This window comes from Muscardinus avellanarius (assembly GCF_963383645.1).
Source record: "Muscardinus avellanarius genome assembly, chromosome: 20".
Classification (NCBI taxonomy): Eukaryota; Metazoa; Chordata; class Mammalia; order Rodentia; family Gliridae; genus Muscardinus; species Muscardinus avellanarius.
This window is the reverse complement of record NC_137806.1, coordinates 8,492,737-8,515,815: the sequence shown is the minus strand read 5'-3', so window position 1 is coordinate 8,515,815 and position 23,079 is coordinate 8,492,737. Positions and strand designations below refer to the sequence as shown.

General features: G+C 46.0%; 2 protein-coding genes across 2 annotated transcripts in view; one reads left to right on the top strand and one right to left on the bottom strand.

Annotated features, from left to right (window-relative positions):
- LOC308277794 (protein adenylyltransferase SelO-like) overlaps nucleotides 1-2,502 on the top strand; it is a gene marked incomplete at both ends in the record, with an annotated part of 31,265 nt that extends 28,763 nt beyond the window's left edge. Inside the window, one exon of the mRNA XM_080717189.1 lies at nucleotides 2,380-2,502. Coding sequence (XP_080573315.1) covers nucleotides 2,380-2,502 — 123 coding nt within the window. The remainder of the gene's footprint in view (nucleotides 1-2,379) is intronic.
- Nucleotides 2,503-4,359: 1,857 nt separating this feature from the next.
- The window catches only part of APBB1IP (amyloid beta precursor protein binding family B member 1 interacting protein), a gene marked incomplete at both ends in the record, with an annotated part of 46,977 nt that continues 28,257 nt past the window's right edge, over nucleotides 4,360-23,079 (bottom strand). Inside the window, 5 exons of the mRNA XM_080717188.1 lie at nucleotides 4,360-4,764; nucleotides 7,012-7,115; nucleotides 9,393-9,507; nucleotides 10,305-10,403; nucleotides 20,358-20,468. Of these exons, the coding sequence (XP_080573314.1) occupies nucleotides 4,360-4,764; nucleotides 7,012-7,115; nucleotides 9,393-9,507; nucleotides 10,305-10,403; nucleotides 20,358-20,468 (834 nt within the window). The remainder of the gene's footprint in view (nucleotides 4,765-7,011; nucleotides 7,116-9,392; nucleotides 9,508-10,304; nucleotides 10,404-20,357; nucleotides 20,469-23,079) is intronic.

Here is a 23,079-nt window from a genome sequence, read left to right as displayed (position 1 = left end):
CCTCCTGTCGCAGCCTCCCAAGTGCTGGGATGACAAGCGTGCGCCACCACGCCCAGTGTTACGTTGCTGAGGCTGACTTTGAATCTGTGATCCCCGTCTCAACCTCCCAAGCATTGGGATTCCAGACATGCGCATCGTGCCTGGCTCTTTCCTTTTAAATGTCCACACACACATTGGTTGCATTTCCGAGGGTCTGTGTTTTGGCCTTTTGGGTGTCAGTCTCTGAAGTCCAGAGAAGCCCCGTGTGACTATTTTTTGTTTGTTTGTTTGTTTGTTTGTTTGTTTTTGTGTGTGGCACTGGGGATTGAACCCAGGGGCATTCTGCCTCTGAGCTACACTCCCTGCTATATTTTAGTTTGAAACAGGGTCATACTAAGTTGCAGGGGGCCTCGCTAAGTTGCTGAGGCTGGCCTCAAACCTGTGATCTTCCTGTTTTAGCCTCCCAAGTACTAGGATTCCAGGCATGCACCACCACATCCAGCTTCATAGAACTATTATAGACCACACTGGCCCTGACAGGTACATTGTTTATTTTTTTATTTTTGGCACTGGGGATGGAACCCAAGGGCATTCTACCTCCAAGGTCTACTCCCAGCTCTATTTTTATTCTTTATTTTGAAACAGGGTCTCACTAAGTTGTGGAAAGCCCTACTAAGTAGCTGAGGCTGGCAGTGAATCTTCCTCTCTGAGCCTCCCAAGTACTGGGATTACACGCATGCGCCACCAGCCTGTTTCAGGGGCACTGTTATAAGAGGACAACATCCATCTCCTGGTGCTCAGGAGCTCTTGCCATCATCCGCGCCAGCTGTGTGATGGCCCAGCTGTGCCGTTCAGGTGCAAGGAGCTCAAGGCGCAGAGGCGGCCCAGCTCGGGAGCCTCGTGTTGCACACAGACCAGTCTCTTTCTCTCTTCTCCTCTTCCCTCCCCTCCTCCCCTCTCCTCCCCTCCCCTTCTCTCTCTCTCTGTACTGGGGCTTGAACCCAGAGGCATTCTACACTGAGCTACACTCCCAGCTCTCTTTCTGTTGCTGTTGTTCTTAAACAGGGTCTCTCTAGGTTGCTAAGAGTCTTGCTAAGTTGCTGAGGCTGGTCTTGAACCTCTATCCTCCCATCTCAGCCTCCCGAGTACTGGGATTACAGGAGTATACCACCATGCCCAGTGTCTCTTGAAAGGGGCTCCATAACCAGAGTTTCCAAAATCCCCTCAAGAGACCACACCTCTGGTCACACACTCAGAAGAGCCCAGAGCATCATGGCTGGTATTTCCAGCTCCTCAGTCCATACGCCTTTGTCAAATGATCACTTAGCATCTTCTCAGGTTACTAATGGAACCAAGCTAGAGAGTTAACTAAAGGTCAGCGCCTGTGTGGCCCACGCCTGTAATCCCAGCATTGATGCAGCTGAGTTAGGAGGATTGAAGGTCTGAGGCTTCACAATTTAGCAAGACTCTGTCTTTTTAGCTGGTCGTGGTGGCCCACGCTTGTAATCTTGGGAAGCTGAGATAGGAGGATCACAGGTTCGAAGCCAGCCTCAGCTACTTAGCGAGGCCCGCTGCAACTTAGTGAGATCCTGTTTCCAAATAACAGGGTTATTTGGGGGTGTAGCCCAGAGGTAGAAGTTCCCTGGGTTTCATCCCCAGTACAACCAAAAAACAGAACAAAACACACACACACACACACACACACACACACACACACACACACACATATATTTTGTGGTACTGGGGATAGAACCCAGATGCATTCTACCTCTGAGCTATACCCTAAGCCCTATTTTATATTCTTTACTTTTGAAACAAGGGCTCAATAAGTTGTGGAGGGCCTCACTAAGTAGCTGAGGCTGGCTGCGAACCACGATCCTCACACACAAAAAGAAAGAAAAATAAAAAGGGCTGGGGGTTTAGCTCAGAGGTACAATGCCCCTGGGTTCCATAGTGCCACAAAGCACATGCACGCACACACACACACACACACACACACGCACACACACGCACTTACTGTGGAATAGTAGAAGTTGTAAGTTTTTTCTTTTTTCTTTTCTTTTTTTGCACTAGAGATTAAACCCAGGGACATTATACCTCTGAACTCTGCCTCCAACCCTATTTTATTTTTTATTTTGAAACAGAGTCTCACCAAGTTGCGGAAGGCCTTACTAAATTACTGACACTAGTGGTGAACTTGCAATCCTCCTGTCATAGCCTCCCAAGTACTGGGACAATAAGTGTGCACCACCACGCCTGGCTCAGTTGAGGTTTTGATAAAACAAAATGTATAAATATTTTCAAACAAATTTATGATTTACCTTGCTGCTTTAGAAATTTAGAAAATTCATAAGAATCCTGAGTAAGAAAATCTATTTACCTCCTGAATTATTTTCCTAGGTCCGTTTTATCCAGCAAGTACTTCAGCACCCTTTCCAGAAGCATCCTGTGGCTGAGAAAGCAGGCTACGCCGCACCTGCTCCTTCTTGGGCCAAAGATCTAAGAGTCAGTTGCTCATCTTAACTTGGGAAAATAAGCTCAAGATTATTCCCATCGTTGATTTTAACATAAAATAACCGACTTAATGAATTCTTAGTGACCATGACCATCTCTGTTTTGATGACAGTCCCTCAGTTGATGAGTGTGTGTGTGTGTGAGTGTGTGTGAGTGTGAGTATGTGTGTGAGTGTGTGTGAGTGAGTGAGTGTGTGTGTGTGTGTGTGTGTGTGTGTGTGTGTGTGTGTGGTACTGGGGATGGAACCCAAGGGCATTCTACCTCTGAGCTATACCCCAAGCCCTATTTTCTTTTTATTCTTTATTTTGAAACAAGGTGACTAAGTTGAGGAAGGCCTCACTAAGTAGTGGAGGCTGTCTGCAAACCTGGATCCTCCTGTCCCAGACTCCCAAATGCTGGGATTATATAAAAATATTTTTAGCCAAATAAATTGGGCCTTGTTTTTTTCAAACATTTTCATGATTGCTTTTTTTAATAATAACTTTAATGGAAAAAATAAGGTATTTTGATAAATGCACATGAGTTAATTTCAATGACTTAAGAAATTCTATGGCAATGATTTTATTCAAAATGGATTTGTAAGCATCTGGTACCAAATACTCAGCACTCTGGGTACATCAGTAAGTACAGAGTGTTATGTACTATAATTAATTTATTGTATTCCTAAGGGTTATTTCAAAACTGGAATTTTCAAACACTTACTAAAATAGAAAATGTATGCATTTATATTTTTGATACCGGGGATTGAACTGCATACTGCTGGTCTTGAACCTGAGCTCTTCCAGGCTGTCTCCCAAGTACTGGGATTGCAGGCGTGCACCGCTGTTCCAGCTGAGAAAAGGGTTTTATGAACCTATTCACCATTAACCAGCTCACTAAGTGTCACTGCATGGCCATTCTCTCTTCATCTACACATCCATAATTCTTCTCCATCTTCATACATTTTTTCCCCCTGTACTGGGGATTAAACCCAGGGGTATTCTAACTCTGAGCTCCATCCCCTGCCCTATTTTTTATTCTTTACTTTGAAACAGGGTCTCACTGAGTTGCAGAGGGCCTCACTAAGTAGCTGAGGCTGGCCTCAAACCTGTGAGCCTCCTGTCTCAGCCTTCCGAGTGCTGGGACTACAAGCGTGCGCCGCCACGCCCGCCTCTTTTGTTCACAGTAAAGCTGTGTAATCATTGCCTTGGTCCATTGGTTTAATAAAGGCTACAAAACGCTGACAATACAAGCCCACCATTCATTTATTAGCTGGAATCCATGTATGAAGACAGTATCCAGACAAACAGAAAGCAAAATAAGGACAGACAGGTAATTAGAGTAAGAGTAAAGGAAAGACATTTGCAGATAAAAGATAATGATTAAATTGGCGTAGCGGCTGTGCCGATGCCAGGGTGCTCGGGAGGCTGAGACAGGGGCGCAGGCTTGAGGCCAGTGACTTGCCCTAATTCAGTGAGACTATTTCAGAGTAGAAAAGAAAACAGGGCTGGGGTGTAGCTCAGAGGTAGAATGCCCCGGGGTTCAGTACTAGGCACCCAAAAAAGAAAAAAAAATAGTGTTGGTATTAATTAAATTTACACAGTGATATTTCTAGAAATACTATCTTCGGCAAAACTTTCCACTTTTATTAAGTCGAGGCTTCTGAACGTAATAAAATAAAGGAACATAAAACAAGTTAACTTGGAAGGTAGGATAAATCCCATTCGGGCAGGAAATACACGGAGAGCTGCGTCCATCCGGCCGGACGGTGTGCACCCCCGGGTGCTGGGTGCCGGGTGGCGGGTGGCCGGGTGCTGGGTGCTGGGTGGCCGGGCGCCCCTCGCCAGCGGAGGGTACTCCGGGGTGCCCCCCCGGGCCGGCGGCCGCTCAGGGCAGGTTGGCCCTCTTCTTCTGCAAAGCCTTCATGAGATCCGACATGAAATCCTGCTCGGCGGCGGCGCCCTGGGGCTGCGCGGGGGCCTCGGGCCTCCTGGGGGGCGCGGGCGGCCGGGGGCTCGGGGCTGGCGGCGGGGGCACGAAGTCGGGGGGCGCCTCGCCCGCGTCCTCCTCCAGGCCGGGCGGCGGCGGCGGCGGCGGCGGCAGCTCCAGGTCCCGGTCCCGGTCCCGGTCCCGGTCCTGGTCCTGGTCCTCGGGGGGCGGCGGCGGCGGCGGGGGGAGGCAGGCGGCGGAGTCCGAGGACCCCCGCGCCGGCGGCGGCGGCGGCGGGCCGGCCTTGGGGTGCGGGGCCCGGGGCGCCCCTGGGTCGCGGTTACCCGTGGGCGGCCTCTTGCCCTTCAACAAAGCACAGCCACCAGAAGATGACTGACCTCATCACCCGCGGGCGCTGGCCCTCTGCAGGGGAGGCCCGGGCTCTGCTCAGCGAGGGGCGGATGCTATTTAGACCTCGCAGGTGTCTCCCTAGAACCCACTCTAGGCCAGAGCTGCCCCGTGTCTAAAACACGTTAGTGCCAGGCACGTGATGGCACACCCGTAATGCCAGTACTTGGAGGCTGAGACCGGAGGAGCACAGGTTCAAGGCCAGCCTCGCAACTTAGCCAGGCTCTCGGCAACTTAATGAGACCCTGTTTCGAAATAAATAAAAAGAGCCAAAGGTGTGGCCTGCAGGGAGCATGCGCCTGGGTCCAATTCCTAGTACCAAATAAAATAAAATAGGAGCTAGGTGTGGTGGTACATGATTTAAATCTCAGTACTTGAGAGGCTGAGACAGGAGGATCTCAGCTCTGAGGACAGCTTCAGTAACTTAGCCAGACTGTTTCAGTGTAAAAAAATAAAAAGGGCTGGGGTTTTTACTCAGAGGCAGAAACCTCTGGGTTCAATCCCCAGTACCACCATCACAAAAAAAAAAAAAAAAAAAAAAAAAATCTGAAAGGATAAGTTGGGAACTGTCGCTCATAGGTAAACAATTTCTGTCGTGGGTTCTTTTATTTCTTTTGCCCCTTTAAAATACATCATTTTAGCCGGGCGTGGTGGCGCACGCTTATAATCCCAGCACTTGGGAGGCTGAGACAGGAGGATCCTGCAGGTTCCAAGCCAGATTCAGCTACTCGGTGAGGCTCTCAGCAACTTAGTGAGACCTTGTTTCCAAATAAAATATAAAATAGGTCTGGGAGTGTAGCCCGGAGGTAGAAGGCCCCTGGGTTCCATCCACAGTACCACAAAAAACAAATAAATAAATGAATAAAAATTAAAACACATCATTTCAATTGACATTATGGAAATAATGAAAACAACAATAGCTGGACCTCCCTTGCACTATGAGATTGTCAAGCTTGTGAAGATAACAAGAACATGATTTCTAAAAGCCTACGATGGTTTGCAAAAATAAATAAGGTGTTCAGTCAACACCAGGATTTCCTTGTTTCCACCACTGGAGAGTGGACAAGTGGAGTGAACGAAGGGAAAAGTCCTGAAACCGTCAACTGACTGTGACGGCTGGTCTTCGGGGCTACCGCAGTTATGTAAGGTTGGTTTGACTCACTCGTGGGAAAGAGTCGATGAAACTTATATCATCACTCGAGACCTTATGAACTGGATTCGTAACTAAACTACAGGTTTTTATATAGGTTTAAGTGTATCTTCATTAATTTATTCTATTGAAAAAAGTGAGGGAGAAGGTTTACCAATTTGGCTGTGTGTGTGTGTGTGTGTGTGTGTGGCTTGAACCCAGAGGCCTCACACATGCTAGGCGAGTCCTTTATCACCGAGCCACATCTCCAGCCCTTGGCTGTTATTTTCAAATGTATTTTCCTCTTTATCATCCCAAAGTTGTATTTAGGGCATTAATAGAAAAATGTAAAGTGTAATTCTTCTAGTAGTTTTCTAATCTGGTTTAGGGCCCGCTTAGCACTTCATAGAGGGCTTGTAACTGGTTGCTCCAATTTACTCAGAAAAATAAGTAAAAGTCCCAAGGGCTTAAAACCCAGGGGCGTCACTTTCAAAGAGTACTAAAAATCATTAAGCAAGGAAATCACTTCCGTCTAAATGTGGCTAAGTACCTCCAGCATTTAAAATAAATGCTTACACGTTCACAAAGCAATATGTTAAGAGTTGGTTTTAACTTTCAAGTCTAGTCTAGGTAACTTTCAGACTGAAAAATATAAATATAAAAATTTAAATTCATAAATATAAATATATAGCAAATATAAAGCAAATATAAATATAAAGCTGGGTGCCGTGGTGCACCTTTGCAATCCAAGTACTTGGGAGGCTGAGACAGGAGGGTGGAAGGTTCAAGGCCAGCCTCAGCAGCTTAGCTAGACCACCTCAAATATATATATATATATATATATATATATATATATATAGAGAGAGAGAGAGAGAGAGAGAGAGAGAGAGAGGGTGCAGAGAGCCAGCACACAATGTCCTTATGAAACCACAGCACAGTGACTCTGCAGTTGCTGGGACTAGATGTGCTTTTCGCAAAAGAGCAGGTGCTGGAACACTGCTCGGGGCTTAGAAGGCTGGCGGACAGACGGCAGCAGTTCGATAGGATTTTTCTTGGTTCCTCTCTGGGCTTACCTTAGTTGTTTCCACCTGTTTCTGGGCCTCCTCGAGAACTGCTTTGACAGAAGGTGCAGCCTGGGGAATCTGACCATTGGTCTGCGTGGTGCCTGTTTTAAGTCCTAAAGGGGGGGAAGAGAGAGAGAGGGAGGGAGGGAGGAAGGGAGGAGGAAGGAGAATGAGCAAGACATTTTTTACTGTGTGTGTGTGTGTGTGTGTGTGTGTGTATTTTGTGTATGGTAGTGGGAATTGAACCCTGAGACATTCTACTTTTAAACGACATCACTTATCCCATTCTATCTCTTATCTGGAAACCGGGTCTCCCTAGGTTGATAGGAGTCTCACGACTTTTCTGAGACTGTCCTCGAACCTGCAATCCTTCTGTCTCAGCCTCCCAAGTACTGAGATTACAGGCCTGCGCCACCATGTTCCCGGCCATTTTTGACATTTCTGAAAGTGAATTTGAAAGTACAAAGTAGTCTGCATCACTACGAAAGGAGGATTCACAGGTCTGGTGTGATTCACAGGACCTTCCTGAAGATCCTAGGCTCTGCCTGGGAGCGCAGCTCAAAGGTAGAGAGGGAGTGTGCTTAGCGTGCACGAGGCCCGGGTTCCATCCCCAGCACAAAATAAATATATTAATTAAATCTGACATTCAGCTGGGCCTGGTGGCACATGCCTGTGTGTACTTGGGAGGCTGGGACAGGAAGATTGAGGGTTCAAGGACAGCCTCAGCAACTTGTTTCAAAATAAAAAAGTAAAAAAGAGCTGGGGTTTAGTCAGGAGGTAAAAGGCCTCTGGGTTTAATCCCCAGTACCAGAAATGAAAAGGCTGATGTTCCATGAGATTCTGCAAAGGTCCAGGAGGGGCTGGGAATGTGGCTTAGTAGTGGAATGCTTGTATGACATGTGCAAAGCCCCAGCACGGCAATAAATAGATAAATGAAGCCGGGAGCGTTGGCACACGCTTGCAATCCCAGTACTTGGGAGCCGGAGACAGGAGAATCACAGGTTTGCGGGCAGCCCCAGCTGCTGAGTGAGGCCCTCCACAACTTAGTGAGACCTTGTTTCAAAATAAAGAAGAAAAAATAGGATTGGGGGTATAGCTCAGAGGTAGAATGCCCCTGATTTAATCCCTATTACCACAAATAAATAAATAAATATTCGGGAAAGTAAACATATTCGATAAAGCCCACAGAGGAAAATTTAGATGAACTGGGACCCCAGATAATAGCTATGTTTTACTTTTAAAATTTTTTTGGTACTTGGAGAGTAATCCTCAAAAACCTGTTTTTTAAAAAACATTCCAGGCCAGGCATGGTGGCACACACTTGCAATCTCAGTACTTGGGAGGCTGAGACAGGAGAATCACAGGTTCAAGGACAGCCTCAGCAAGTAGTGAGACTCTCCAGCAACCCAATGAAACCCTGTTTTGAAATGAAAAATAAAAATAGGGCTGGGAGTAAAGCTTGGTGGTAGGATGGATGCTCCTGGGTTCAATCCCAAGTCACACACACACACACACACACACACACACACACACACTCATTCAGTTTCATGTTATGGCGAGGACAATAGCAACATTTCAACATTGTCCTCAACACAGACGCGAGGTGGGGGGGGGGCGAGCCGTACCCTGGAACTAGATGCTTCTCCCCCAGAATGCCTGATGTATTTATTTTCCTGCCTTTTTTCTCTTTTATCACAAACTTAAGACTCAATGAGGGGTTATAGCTTCTGGTTTTGGGGGCTGGGGACAGAACCCAGGGCCCTGTGCGTGCTCAGCCTCTGCTCTGTCCCAAATGCCACCCCCAGCCTGAGATTTAGAGTTTTGAGGAAACCAGATACAAGAAACTGTAACTTTTCTGGCTTCTTCGAGTGACTCTGCCAAGCATTAATTCAGTTTTTCATTTGTTATCCTAACCATTTTTGTTTCTTGTACTAATGATTAAGCCCATGGGAATTTGACCTCTGAGCTACACCCTCACCCCTTTTTATTATTTATTTATTTATTTATTTATTTATTTATTTATAGTGGTACTGGGATTCCTGGAAGCCCTTCTACCTCCGGGCTACACTCCCAGACCTATTTTATACTTTTTAAAATTTGGAAACAGGGTCTCTTAACCCAGCACGGCTGGCTTCGAACCTGCGCGATCCTCCTGTCTCCGCCTCCCAAGCACAGGGATTACAAGTGTGCGCCACCACACCTGGCCCTTTTTAATTTTGAAACAGAGTCTCTTGCGAGGTTGCTGAGAGCCTTGCTAAAGTTGCTGAGGCTGTCCTCAAACCCGCGATCCTCCTGTCCCCGCCTCCCAGGTACTGAGATACAGGTGTGCGCCACCACACTGGGCTGGGCCCTGAGCTTTGAACACACTTGGGGGTGTCTCTGCTTAGTACCTGTAGAAGGCGGAGCTGGCATCGCTGCACTGACAGTCCCCAGGTTCGTCCACCGAGAGGCAAGTCCAGCCCTGGCCACAGCCCGCTGATAGTTATCGTAGAGAGTCTTCCCGTACTAGGGAGGGATACCAAGGAAGAAAGAAAGGAATCCAGGTATGTCAAGTTCTGTGCTCAGCTGCAATAAACACACTGAGAAGAAAGAATGCGCTACAACCGGACTTTTTACTTCTGGACCAAGTTGTTTTTTTGTACATTTCTTTTTCTTTCTTTTTTTTTTTTTGTGGTGCTGAGGATGGAACCCAGGGGCCTTCTACCTCTGGGCTACACTGCCAGACCTACTTTATATTTTTATTTGGAAACAAGGTCTTATTAAGTTTCTGAGAGCCTCACTGAGTAGCTGAGGCTGGCTTTGAACCAGTATGATCCTCCTGTCATAGCTTCCCAAGCACTGGGATTATAAGCATGCGCCACCACGCCCAGCTTCTTGTTCATGAAATAAAAATTCACTTTTTTTTTTCATGTCAAATCACTACTCAGGCTAGCAGAATCAGTTAATATTTTCACCTCCACATTAGGAGGGCACAGAGCACAGTAGCCAAACAATTGTGATCACATGTCTGTGACTCTTGCCATCCACGTATGGGTGATGCTAGGATCAGGCCACCAGGGCTTCTGGCCGCCAGGCAGCTCTCTGCCTCTGAGCTGTGTCCCCAGCCAGACACCCTCCCCAGGAGGAAATATCTGAGAAATGTCACTGGGAAGCCAGCCGCTGAGCTTCAGGTCAGTGGCCAGGCTAGCTATCCTGCTTGTCTATTTAAACAACCCAGCAGGCAAATAAGCGAGATAACGCTGGAGGATCTCAGCATAATCTGGGCCAGGTCCGGAGGCTGGCCGGCCACCCGAGGTGCGCACCTTGGCGATTCTTATTCCCATCACCCACTGGTTGAGGGTCCTTGGGTCATCGCAGCAGAGGTACTTGATGTACTGCGACTCCTTCTGAATTTGGGGGTGCTAGAAGAGAGCAGTTTCAAAGGCAGTTTACGTTTTCTATTCAAAGCATCTCAACTTCTCAAGTTTTATTTTTATCATAGAATTATAATTGTGCCTAACAGCGAGTTTGCCACTGCATTGTTATCTGAGCACACAATATAATTTAGTCAATTCGATTCCACAGTACCTCCCCTCTACCCTCCCTTGGCCCTTCTCTCCTCTACTGATTTTTCTCCTATTTTCATGAGACCCTTTCACCCCTGACCCCTGACCCTTCATCCCTCACCCTTCACCCTGCACCTCTCACTCTTCCCCTCTTCCCCCTCACCCCTCACTCTTTCACCCCTGTTTTTCTCTCTAGCTTCCACATATAAAATAAAGCATACCCCCTTGGCTTATTTTGCTTAACATGATGCTCCCCATTTTCCTGCAAACAATATAATTTCATTCCAAAGACAACTTATAAACTTCATTTATCAGGAGCTCATAGCACTTTTCAAAATTACTTTTATAGCTGGGTATGGTGGCACACGCGTGTAATCCCAGGACTTGGGAGGCTGAGACAGAAGGATTCCAGGTGCGCGGCCAGCCTCAGCTACTTAGTGAGGCCCTCTGCAACTTAGTGAGATCCTGTTTCAAAATAAAGAATAATAAAAAAAAAATAGGGCTGGAGGTGTAGCTTAGAGATAGAACACCCCTTGGTTCCAGCCCTAGTACTGAAATAAATAAATAAATAAGAGTTGATCTGAGCACCCAGGACTAGGCCCTGAACTGCAGTTGGGGCCCTAGAGGCAGCAGCATCTAGACTCGCTGCCCCCGGGTTTCCCAGTGACCCAGCCTGCCATCTGGTCATCTTGGCCCAGAAAGGATGGTGAGACACGCGCAGGTGGTAAGAGCTCGTTAAAAGGTTAGTAATCATTGGTTTCCCACACAGAAAGCTGATGGGCAGACACGGTCCTATGTGTCTCTTGACTTACCACCCACAATTTCTATATTTATCTTAAGCCAAAATGGCACACTTAAAAGGTAGCACAGAAAAATCCAGAAACCATAAGCAATTCTTTTTTAGTATTTTTAGGCAATCTAGAAAAGTCTACTTTTATACTTTTGATATATTTATTTATTTATTTATTTATTTTTTCAAAATTGGCCATTTAAGTTTAATAGTAAAAGACTGGTTAATGATAACAATGCATTGTAAAACCTGATATATTTATTTATTTATGTATTTATTTATTATACTGAGGATTGAACCCAGGGGCATCTGAGCTACATCCCTAGCCCTCTTTCTTTCTTTCTTTTTTCTTTCTTTCTTATTTATTCCTTTATTTTATTTTGAAACAGGGTCTCACTAAGTTGCAGAGGGCCTCACTAAATTGCTGAGGCTGGCCGTGAAATCTGTGACCCTCCTGTCTCAGCCTCCCAAGTACTGGGATTACGAGCCTGCGCCACCACGCCCTGTTTACTTTTGATCTTTAGTTTTTTCCTTTACTGAGGTCCTTCAGCGCTCAGAATCTGCATCAGCGTCTTTTGGGGGTGGTCAGTTCCTATTTGCTTAGGTATCTTGGGCTCCTCCCCTCAGGACGGTAAAAACACCTGGGGCTCTTGAATGTGGCTGTAGTTATCCAGTGCGGCCAGCAGATGGCAGCAAAGCTTTTGGATGACTGCCACGCATTTCACTGATGCGACTCGGCTTGCTATCAATATTTCGGAATGTTCGATTTTAGTTTTGCAAATGTTATCCCAATAATCATATTCTTTGGAGATCCTAAAATTAATCATTCCTACAAATTCAGGTAATGTGGCCGCCAGCAAGAGGATTTGTTGCATTTTTCAATCCGAAGGTCAAATTGATGAAGACTGTCATAAGCCAGGCATTTCTTAGACAGATGGAATGCGACATTCCGCACACGCCTGCAACATTCCTTTCAACAGTACAACCTGCAAAATCACACCAGGGCCCTTGTCTTTAAGAACCAGAAACACAGTCCCCTAATATACAGAGGTTGTTCCAATGGCCAGTCATAGAAGAGGAACACGCATTGGTCTTTGGCAAGTTGATATTTATATTTGTTTTTAGAAGTAGCCTTTTCTTCACTTTCTGAGACATTAAAAAAAAGTCAACATTGAAGCTAGGTGTGGTGGTGCATGCCTGTAATCCCAGTCCTTGGGAGGCTGAGACAAGAGGACCACAGGTTCGAGGACAGCCTCGGCAACATAGCAATACGCTCAGCAACCTAGTGAGGTCATTTTCAAAACAAATAAAGGGCCGGGGATGTAGCTCAGAGGTAGAACGGCCCTGGGTCCAGTCCCCAATTCTGAAACAACAACAAAGCTGACATTGCTACCTTGGGCTTAGTATATCATGTTTTGGGTTGGTTTGACCTTGAAATGTATGCCATAAGACAGTCAAGTTCCAAGGACGATGGAATGCACGAAGCAGTTGTTTTGATATACAGGTGTCCATTTAAGCAGCAAAAAAAAGCAATTTGTTAGGTATGTTATCCATCCATATATAGTAAAATGAAATAAAATGGTTTTGAACATAAACCAGACGCCTGTAAGGCCCACCCCCCTCTCGGTACTGGGGATGGAACCCAGTGACATTCTACCTCTGAACTATGACCCCAGCCCTATTTTCTTCCATTTTATTTTATTTTTTTATTTTTTATTTTTTTTGGTGGTATTGGGGTTCCTGGAAGCCTGTCTACCTCCAGGCTACACTCCCAGACCTATTTTATAGGTTTTTTTTTTTTTTTAAATTTGGAAACAGGGTCTCTTAAGCCAGCGCAGCAGGCTTCAAACCTGCGTGATCCTCCTGTCTCCGCCTCCCAAGCGCGGGGATTACAAGCGTGCACCACCACGCCCGGCTGTTCCATTTTATTTTGAAACAGGGTCTCACCAAGTAGTAGAGGGTCTCACTAAGTAGCCAAGGCCGGCTGTGACCTGCCATCCTCCTGTCTCAGCCTCCCCAAGTCCTGAGATGACAAGCGTGCGCCATCACACCCGGCTCTCTGTAAAGTCTCTTGAAGCCCTCAGATGTTTTGGTTCTGTGATGAGCCGCCTAACAGACCCAGGCTACTTTCTTGCTCCCTGTGTGATGTAAAGGTCCAGCAGGCTGCCAGGACGCGGTGGAGTGAGCGCTGCCGCTGCCGGTTCTCAGTCCTGCCTTGGACCTCGCCTCGGGCTACTCCCTAACTGAGCCTTTGGCTGGAACTAGTTTGCAAAGGGGTTTAGGGAAAAGGCTGGGTCAGTGCCACTGGTGAGATTCTTCAATGATTTGATTGTTCTTGGCCAAAGAGAGAAAGAAGGGGGGGGGGGAGAGTCGGAGAAGCTCTTCTGGGACGCGCAGAGCAGCACACAAAGTCAGCCATTGCAGAATGGCTTGATAAAAGGGATCTTGCAGATCCTCCCAACTTACAGTATGAGGAAACTGGCCGTCAGAGGGATTCTGCAATTTATCTAAGGCCGAAGGTAGCGGCAGACCATAACTAGAGCGAGGGCCTCTGTGGGTTTAACAGATCCCTCTGGGTGCTGAGGAATATAGGGATGCCTGGGTATAGAGAGAGCGCGGGGGCTGGCGACTGGGGAGACAGGTGTCAGAGAAATAGGAGAAATAGGAGATTGCTCCAGCACACCGCACGTCACAATAAAAGTTTGAAAGCAGAGGTGGAGAAAGGCTCTTTGAAGAAGTGACTGAATGTCAGTTTGAACAAATGACCAAATGTCAATGGAGAATGTCAAGAAATTCCACGTGGCTAAGATCAGGGAACCACAAAATGAGGCCAATATGAATGTGGAGAGAGGAGTTGGGATAAAAGACCTGTGTCCAACTAGAATTGTCCTCTAGGCTTGGGGGCCTTCTGCCCCCCTTTTTGTGCTTATTAGTTGTGAATGAAAGTATGAAGGCATATCACTTTGCAGATGTCTTTGCTGACCAGAAATTAAAACTGTGTAGGGCTGAGGTCAAATGCTGAGTTGAATGAAACCAGCAGCACCGTTGGTCTAACATCTGTGCATTCCAGAACAAGTTGGAGGCTGGAAAGAAGCCAACTCAGGACCAGAGCGAGCGCTGGGCTCCATCGTCTGCACCTGCGATGTGGCTCAGACCTCGAGCAAGCCAGACAGGTGGTCCTGCGATGGTAGATGCTGACCCGGAGGCTCCGCTCTAAGACACGGAAGACAGGATATAGAAAGGGTGTGCGTGCAAGTCAGCACACTCTGTACCTAGGCGTGGGTGACTCTGGCTGAGTTCGCGGACCTTTGAGAGTTAGTTTCCCCATTTATAACACAGATATGATAATTCTTTCCATGAAAGGCTATTGGAGGGCTTAAATGAAATGATGTGAATTAAAGACCCAATACGGGCTGAGCATGGTGGTGCTCGGTACTTGGGAGGCTGGGACAAGAGGATTGTGGGTTCAAGGCCAGCCTCAGCAACTTAGCAAGATTCTGCCTTTAAAAAAAAAGACCCAATAAAAGCCATGTGGGGTGGCGCGTGCTTGTAATCCTAGTACTTGGGAGGCTGAGACAGGAGGATCCGGGTTCACGGCCAGTGTCAGCTGCTTAGTGAAGCCCTTTGCAACTTAGTGAGACCCAGTTTCAAAATAAAGAATAAAAAAAAAATCAAGTTGGGAGTGTAGTTTGGAGGTAGAATGCCCCTGGGTTCAATCCCTAGGAACACACACACACACACACACACACACACACACACACATCAATGCAGTGATACAGCGCCTGCAACACACCAGAGAAGCTATTACCTGAGTATTATTAATGATAGAACCAGGTTTCAAAGAGTGCAGTGGGGACCGGGTAAGGGGGTGGCTGTCCTATTCCTTCCATCCATCCATCCATCCATCCATCCATCCACCCACCCAGTGTGTAACCTGCACTAACACGTGTCCAATACTGACCGAGGCTCTGGATTACAGCCGTGAAGGCAATATAGTAAAAGTCCCTTCTCTCAGGGCAAATATGTTACACTAAGGGAGAAAACCAAAAACACACAGATCACTAAGCAATCTAATCTCAGTTTGTGAAAAATACCGTGAAGAAATAGATAGAAGACAGAGGTGTGTGTGGGGCGGGTCGCCAGTGCTCTCTCCACGATACTCCACCACCTCTCAGCAGATCTCCATAAAATCCTAGTCTCTCCTGGAAAATACTTGAGAAAGAATTCCCAGGGGCAGCCTCCTGGTAAGCCCTGGATGGGAATCCGAGCAAGAGCACAGGCCCGGCAGGGCTCCTGGGTACACGGGCCTCCCTGGGTCTGGAGTCTGTGCCTGAGTGTGCGCGGCCTCCTCGGGGCCAGCGACGCCCACCCTGCCTTCTCGCAGCGTGGTTCCCAAGCGCAGATCACCTGCAGACTCTGGGAAGCAGATTCCTGGGCCTGACCTCAGACTTAGCGAATCAGGAACTCGGGGCGCAGTGATCTGTGATCGGATACCCTCGAAGTAATCCTGGTGCAAAGTTTGAGAACCGCTGGCTAGCGCTTATTTAGGGGCTGGGAGCGTAGCTCAGTGGTGGAATGCTTGCCTCAGGGTGCAGGGCCCGAAGTTCAACTGCCAGCACCGTAAAAAAATCCTTAAGAACTGCTACTTAGTGAATGCCGATACGCTTCTAGACCTTGTACTAGCGTGTGTGTGTGTGTGTGTGTGTGTGTGTGTGTGTGTGTGTGTGTGTTGTGGTACTGGAGATGGAATCCAGGTCTTCCTACTCTCCTATCTTTGGGCTGTCACCCCAGATGTATTTCATTTTTTACTTGGGAACAGGGTCTCCGGAAGTTTCTGAGAGCCTCACTAAATTGTTGAAGCTGACTTTGAACCTGTGATTGTCCTGTCTCAGCCTCCCAAGTACTGGGTTTACAGATGTGTACCAACTTGCCTGGCTAACTAATGGGTTTATGGCATATTTTATTTACTTGTTTTTCTTGTGATACTGGGGATTGAACCCAGGGGCATTATGCCTCCAAGCTACACCCTGAGCCCTTTTTTATTTGCTCACTAGGTTGCTTACAGGTCTCACTATGTTGCTGAGGCTGTTCTTGAACCTGCTTTTTTAAAATTTTTTTGTGCTTTTATTTGTGCATTAACGTTTCTGCAATCTGTTTATCTCAGTCTTCCAAGTACTGAGATTATAGGTGTGTGCCACCATGCCCAGTTTTATTTACATCTTTAAAAAATTCTTTAAAACTATTTTTGTGGGTGCATAATAATAGCACAGAATAGTGGGTTTTATTGTAGCGCATGTGTATGCACACAATTCAATGAACTTCAATCTTATTTATTTATTCTGCTTTTTTTAGTACTGGAGATTGAACCAAGGGGCATTCTACCTCCAATCTACCCCGCCCCCGTCAGATTTTATATCTTATTTGGAAACAGAATTGCTGAGAGCCTCGCTAAGTTGCCACGGCTGGCTGGCTCTGAACCTGCGATCCTCCTGTTTCAGCCTCACAAGTACTGGGATTACAAGCGTGCTCCACCATGCTCAGGTAATTTCTCTTCTTCTTCTTCTTCTTCTTCTTCTTCTTCTTCTTCTCCTTCTCCTTCTCCTTCTCCTTCTCCTTCTCCTTCTTCTTTACTGAGGGTGGAACCCAGAGGCCTTCTACCTCCAGGCTACACTCACAGACCTATTTTATACTTTATTTGGAAACAGGGTCTCACTAAGTTTCTGAGAGCCTCACTAAGTAGCTGAGGCTGGCTTTGAACCTGTGAGATACTCCTGTCTCAGCCTCCCAAGTGCGGCGATTACAAGTGTGCGCCACCACGCCTGGCTTTTTATTTACTTCTTAAAAGAACCGTTGGGCGCTCATATCTCCATGTTGAAGATGGCCAGTCAGGCCCAGAGTCTTAATGGTGTGCCTAACATCGCAGATAGTGGGTGATAAGGCCAGGACTCAAACTCCAGTCTTTCGGAAAACATCCCTCCCTCCATCCTCATGACTGTCACATCCTAATGACTGCCACAGTCATTAAGCTCAGACTGAGCCAGGAGTGGGGCACACACCTTTATCCCAGTACTTGGGAGGCTGAGACAGGAGACTCAAGGGTACAAGGACAGCCTCAGAAGTAGTAAGAGTCTTGTCAGCCTAGTGAGATCCTGTTTCAAAATAAAAATAAAAAAGGGCTGGAGGGTGTAGCTCAGAGATAGAATGTCTCTACATTGAACCCCCAGTGCCACCAAAACATCATCATCATCACCAACAACACCCTCAGAGTTTGAAAAAGAAAGTGGCCTGGATTTATCATCTCATGACAGGATTCCCTGCACCCTGAGTCCCTCTTAATAACATATGCACAGATTTTCTTTTTTGCATTTTTGGGAATTGGCTCACCCTAAAGAAATATTTACATAGCAACAGATTTTAAAAATAGTAGGCAGAGCCGGGCGTGGTGGCGCACGCTTGTCATCCCCGCGCTTACGAGGTGGAGATAGGAGAATCGCGCAGGTTCAAAGCCAGCATTGCTGGTTTAAGAGATCCTGTTTCCAAATAAAATATAAAATAGGTCTGGGAGTGTAGCCTGGAGGTATAGAAGGGTTCCATCCCCAGTACCACCAAAAAAAAAAAAAAAAAAAAAAGTAGGCAGAAAGGAAAAAAAATCAGTGACCGCAATGTTCATAAACAAATTAGATTTCCCAGGATGGGCGCTTTTACTCAGCAAGTTCATCAAAAGGAGCTGAGACGCTGACGAGCAAACTGAGCTGGGTGTGCATGCATTGGGTATTAGTGCAAGAACAGGGCTGGTCATCCCGCGAGAAAGAAAACGCACATTCTGCTGGGGTTGCTGGAGATTCCAGACTGCCTTTCTCTGACCACCCCGCCCAGGGAGCCCTGGCCCAGCCCAGGATGGCCTGCCGCAGCCCTGCTTCCTAGACCCACAGCCGTATCACGATGGCCTCGGGTCACACATCTTCCCATTTATTGCTGTTTCCTTTGCAGTGAGTGCAAAATCCATGAGGACAGGGCTCGCTGGCTGTTTAGCACTCCTGGGTTCCCGGCAACTAGAACATTTGTTGAATGCGTGAGTGAATCCGGTCGTCTCTCTCTCTTCAATCCCTCCCCCGGGCTCTTCTGTCCAGGACGAGCTCTCTCAATGGCGGCACCGGAGCCAGATCTCTGCAGTGTGGCGCTGTCCTGTGTTTTGGGGGATATTTTGCAGGAACTCCGACTCTACCTGCTCAGCGCCAGTCATACCTGCTCCCTGCCCCACGTTACGACCATGAAAAAACCCGCAGACACTGCCACATGTCTCGTGGGGATCACCAGGGAAGCACCAGGCTGACCAAGTGAATCTGGTGTCCATTATTATTAATATTACTTATAAATTGCTAAAAGTAGATGCTCAATTAAAAAAAAAGTAGATGCTCAATTAAAAAAGAGGACTAGGATGTCCAAATGAAAGCCATACAAAATCCTGGGTCCTTAATGAAGGCAAAATATTAATTATTATTTGATTACCATAAGTAGGAGTAGTAGTAATTAATTGTGCGGGAGTCGTTATTAACTCTGGCTGATTCAGCCTAATTATTAGATCTGACAATATAGAAGCACAAATAAAAACTTACTGTGGTCCTCAGCTCAGACCTCTGTAGGCATAAAGACAGGCCCTCAACACACCGCATGTGTGGTTTATAAAGTAACTCAGCCAGGCGTGGTGGCTCCGCCAGTAATCCCAGCACTTGGGAGGTTGGTACAGGAGGATTGCAGGTTCAAAGCCCATCTAAGCAATTGGCTAGACCTTCAGCAATTTAGCAAGACCCTGTTTCAAAACAAAATATAAAAAGGGCAGGAGTGTAGCGTGGATGTAGAATGTTCCTGGATTCAATTCCAAGTACCAATAAAAAAAAAAGACTAATCCATCCACTGATATAATTGAGCTGAGATTCTAATTAAAAAAAAAGTGTTGCCAGGCCATCACAGGTTTAAGGCCTGCTGTAGCGACCTAGCAAGGCCCTCAACAATTTATTGAGACTCTGTTGCAAAATAATAAGTAAAATTATATAAAAGCTCAGAGGTAGAATGCCTCTGGGTTCAATTCCCAGTAACACACACACATACACACCCAGTCTACCACACCAAAAATACATAAATGGTATCAAACCTTTGATGATGTGATAATACACATTACCTTTTGACAATACACACCTTAAAAAGTTTCACAATATAGTAATGCTTTAAATGTGCATATATATATATGTGTATATATATATATACACACAAACACACACATATATATATATACACACACATATTTTGTGGTACTGTGGATGGAACCCAGGGGCATTCTACCTCCGAACTACACCCCTAGCCCTATTTTTTATTCTGTATTTTGAAACAGGGCCTCACTGCGTTGTGGAAGGCCTCACAAGTTGCTGAGGCTGTCCACCAAACCTGTGGTCCTCTGGTCTCAGCCTCCCATATACTGATGCACCACCATGCCCAGCTCTAAAATTACATATTAATTCATCCAATATGTGGAATTGTTATTCTCAAGAGTAATAAAGAAGCCTAGATGAATTAACATTAATGTTTTAGGTTTACAATCATAATACAGCAAGAAAAATTTAGAAAGTTTTAAGTTCAGATAGCAAGCTTTGGGGGCAATGATTCAAACAGATAGACTTGTTTCCCACTTTTGTAGTTTGTTTTAAAAACAAAATATTCTTTGTGGTACTGGGAATTGGACCCAGGGGCATTCTACTTCTGAGCTATACCCCCAGCTCTATTTTTTATTCTTCATTTTGAAACAGGGTCTCACTAAGTTGCAGAGGGCCTCACTAAGTAGCGGAGGCTGTGCTTCTCCTGTCTCAGCCTCCTAGGCACTGGGATTACAAGCGTGCGCCACCACTCCTGACTTCAAATATTTTTATTACATTTAATCACCAAACACTTCTCCTTTAAAGGGAAATAGTAACCAACTCGCTCACAGTTCTCTGTGAAGGGTCCTTCACAGGACCCACATGACCTACCTTCAAAACAAAACAGTAGTCTGTGGGAGCTTTGTATTTCATTTTACACTGAATCCCGTAGTATATGTTGACGTTTTCAAACTGTATAAAACACGCCAGGTCTCGAGACGTCTGAAAGAGAGGGGAGGGATGACGTCACTGACTGACAGCTCATGACTTGCCAGGGTTGTTCTTGATGGCGCAGGAGAGGGTTCCATTTTGGTTGAGTTTTTAGACAACTGATATGAGCATCCACCATGTCTAGTTTTCTCTGAGTCAAGCCTGCTTAAGAGTAAGGACAAGGGTGCAGCCGAGGCATGGCCGTGAGCCACAGACCCGCAGATGGCAGGCAGGACGTGCTGTGGTCTTGGTGCGGGTCCCAGAGCCAGAACCCGCTGACCTTGAGAAGTCGCTCTGGACGCCATCAACCCGGTGACCACCTGGTCGGAAATTTCAATTTGGCTTCTGCCACTCTAAGTCAGTGACAGATTTTGTAATTGAGCGGTAAGAAATAAATCACCCTGAGGATGAACAATGAAAGGTCCATTCGATGCTCAGTAAATTAGCACACACTTCACGCGCTCCTTCCGGAGGGAAAAAAGAGTTCTCTGTATTGCTGGCAGGGTTGCCATGGAAACCGAGACCTCTCCTCCACCAATCGTGTGTGTTGTAGAGCCGCAGCCTATAATCTGCATATTTGGTTACACTTAAACCGCACATTTGCTCCATTATTCTCTTTTTCTTTTTGTTTGTATTCTATAGTTCCTTACCTGGTTAGTAAATAAAGAATACGGGACAGAGCTGCTTCCCCTCAGGGCACAATTACTCGTTTATGTACGGCAGTGCATTTTTTTCTTATATTTTCCTCTGAGTGTTTGGATTTCTAACTACAAAATAATGCATATTCATTCTAATTTAAAAAATACTAAAATGCATGTCTTCCTTTTTTTTACTTTTGTGTGTGTGTGTGTGTGTGTGTGTGTGGCCCTGGAAGTGGAGCCCAGGAGCTTTTCTGCCTCCGGGCTATACTCCCAGAACAATTTTATTCTTTATTTGGAAACAGGGCCTCACTAAGTAGCTGAGGCTGACTGTGAAACTGTAATCCTCCTGTCTCAGCCTCCCAAGTACTGGGATTGCAGGTGTGCACCACCACACCTGGCTTAGCCTAGAGCTTTTTTTTTTTTTTTGGTGGTACTGGGGGTGGAACTCAGAGGCTTTCTACCTCCAGGCTATACTCCCAAACCTTTTTTTATTTTTTTATTTGGAAACAGGGTCTCACTGAGTTGCTGAGAGCCTCACTAAGTAGCGAGGCTGGCTTCGAACCCGTGCGATCCTCCCGTCTCAGCCTCCCAGGTGCGGGGATTACAAACGTGCACCACCACGCCCGGCTCTAGCCTAGAGCTTTTAAAATGGAACACAAGGTGGAAATATCCCGACCCTTTAAGAAAGGTCTTCAGAAAAACTGGTTAAAATGGTTAAAATGTTCAAATTTTATTTTGAAGAAGAATTTAAATTTGGAAGCAGGATCTTGCTAATGCTTGCTATATGCGTATAGACTTGAGGCAGTAATCCTGAGACACCAAGTTAAATTATATCTAAAATACCTTGGTAAACAAGACAATGAGATGCATAAAGTGTACCTCAGAGAGCAATATAAATATTCAGTGTTTAAAGGCAAAAATATCAATGAAAATCTTATCAAGACTTTAAACACCTTTCTGGTCTAACGAAAACCAGTTTTACCATAGTCACAATAGGTAGAGAACAAGGTTGTAAATTTAGAAGGGAAGTCTCCAAAAACAGACACACAAAACAACAAAGTAATCTAGGGAAAAGGCTTCGTGATTTTTGAAATATTACTTCAAAAATATATATGCCCATTACTTTCAAGAGAGAGCTATGGAGCCAGGCATGTTGGTGCATGCCTGTAATCCCAGGACTTGGGAGGCTGAGATAGGAGGATTGAAGGTTCAAGGCCAGCTTCAGCAACATTGAGAAAGACTTTCTTCTTTTCTTTTGTGGTGCTAGGGATTGGTCTACCTCTGGGCTACATCCCGAACCTTTTTTTTTTTTTTTTTTTTTTTTAATTTGGAAACAGGATCTTGCTAAGCTGATGCAAGCCTCACTGAGTGGCTGAGGCTGGCTTCAAACCTGTGATCTCCTGTCTCAGCCTCCCAAGTACTGGGATTACAGGCATGTACCACCACGCCTGGATCATAGAGAAGAGGCTTTCAACAATCTAGCAAGACACTGTTTTCTAAACCAAAAAATAAAATGAGCTGGAAGTGTAGCTTGGAGGTAGAATGTTCCTGGCCTCAATCCTGAGAGAGAGAGAGAGAGAGAGAGAGAGAGAGAGAGAGAGAGAGAGAGAGAGAGAGAGAAAGAGCGCGCACACTAGCTATGGGAAAATTCAGAAGTATTTGAGTAATTTTGTCCTACAGGATATGTATTTGTCTAAACGTTTTAGTACCACAGATCTCACAGCAATGGGAATATTTAAATTGCCACCCAAGAGGTTTCTGCGGTTTCATTTTTATGAAATGCTCTCTTGCTAAAGTGCTTTTTTTGTTTTTTTTTTTTAAATCATTTCGTTATTATTTTTCTTGCTATAGTTTTTATCTAGAATGTACCTCAGAGGCCCATATTTAAAAGGTTGGGCCCCCTCCTGCCTGTGGTGCTACTCGGAGGTGCTGGAGCCTTTAACACATGGGGCCTCTAGGTCACTGGGGTGTGCCCTCGTTGG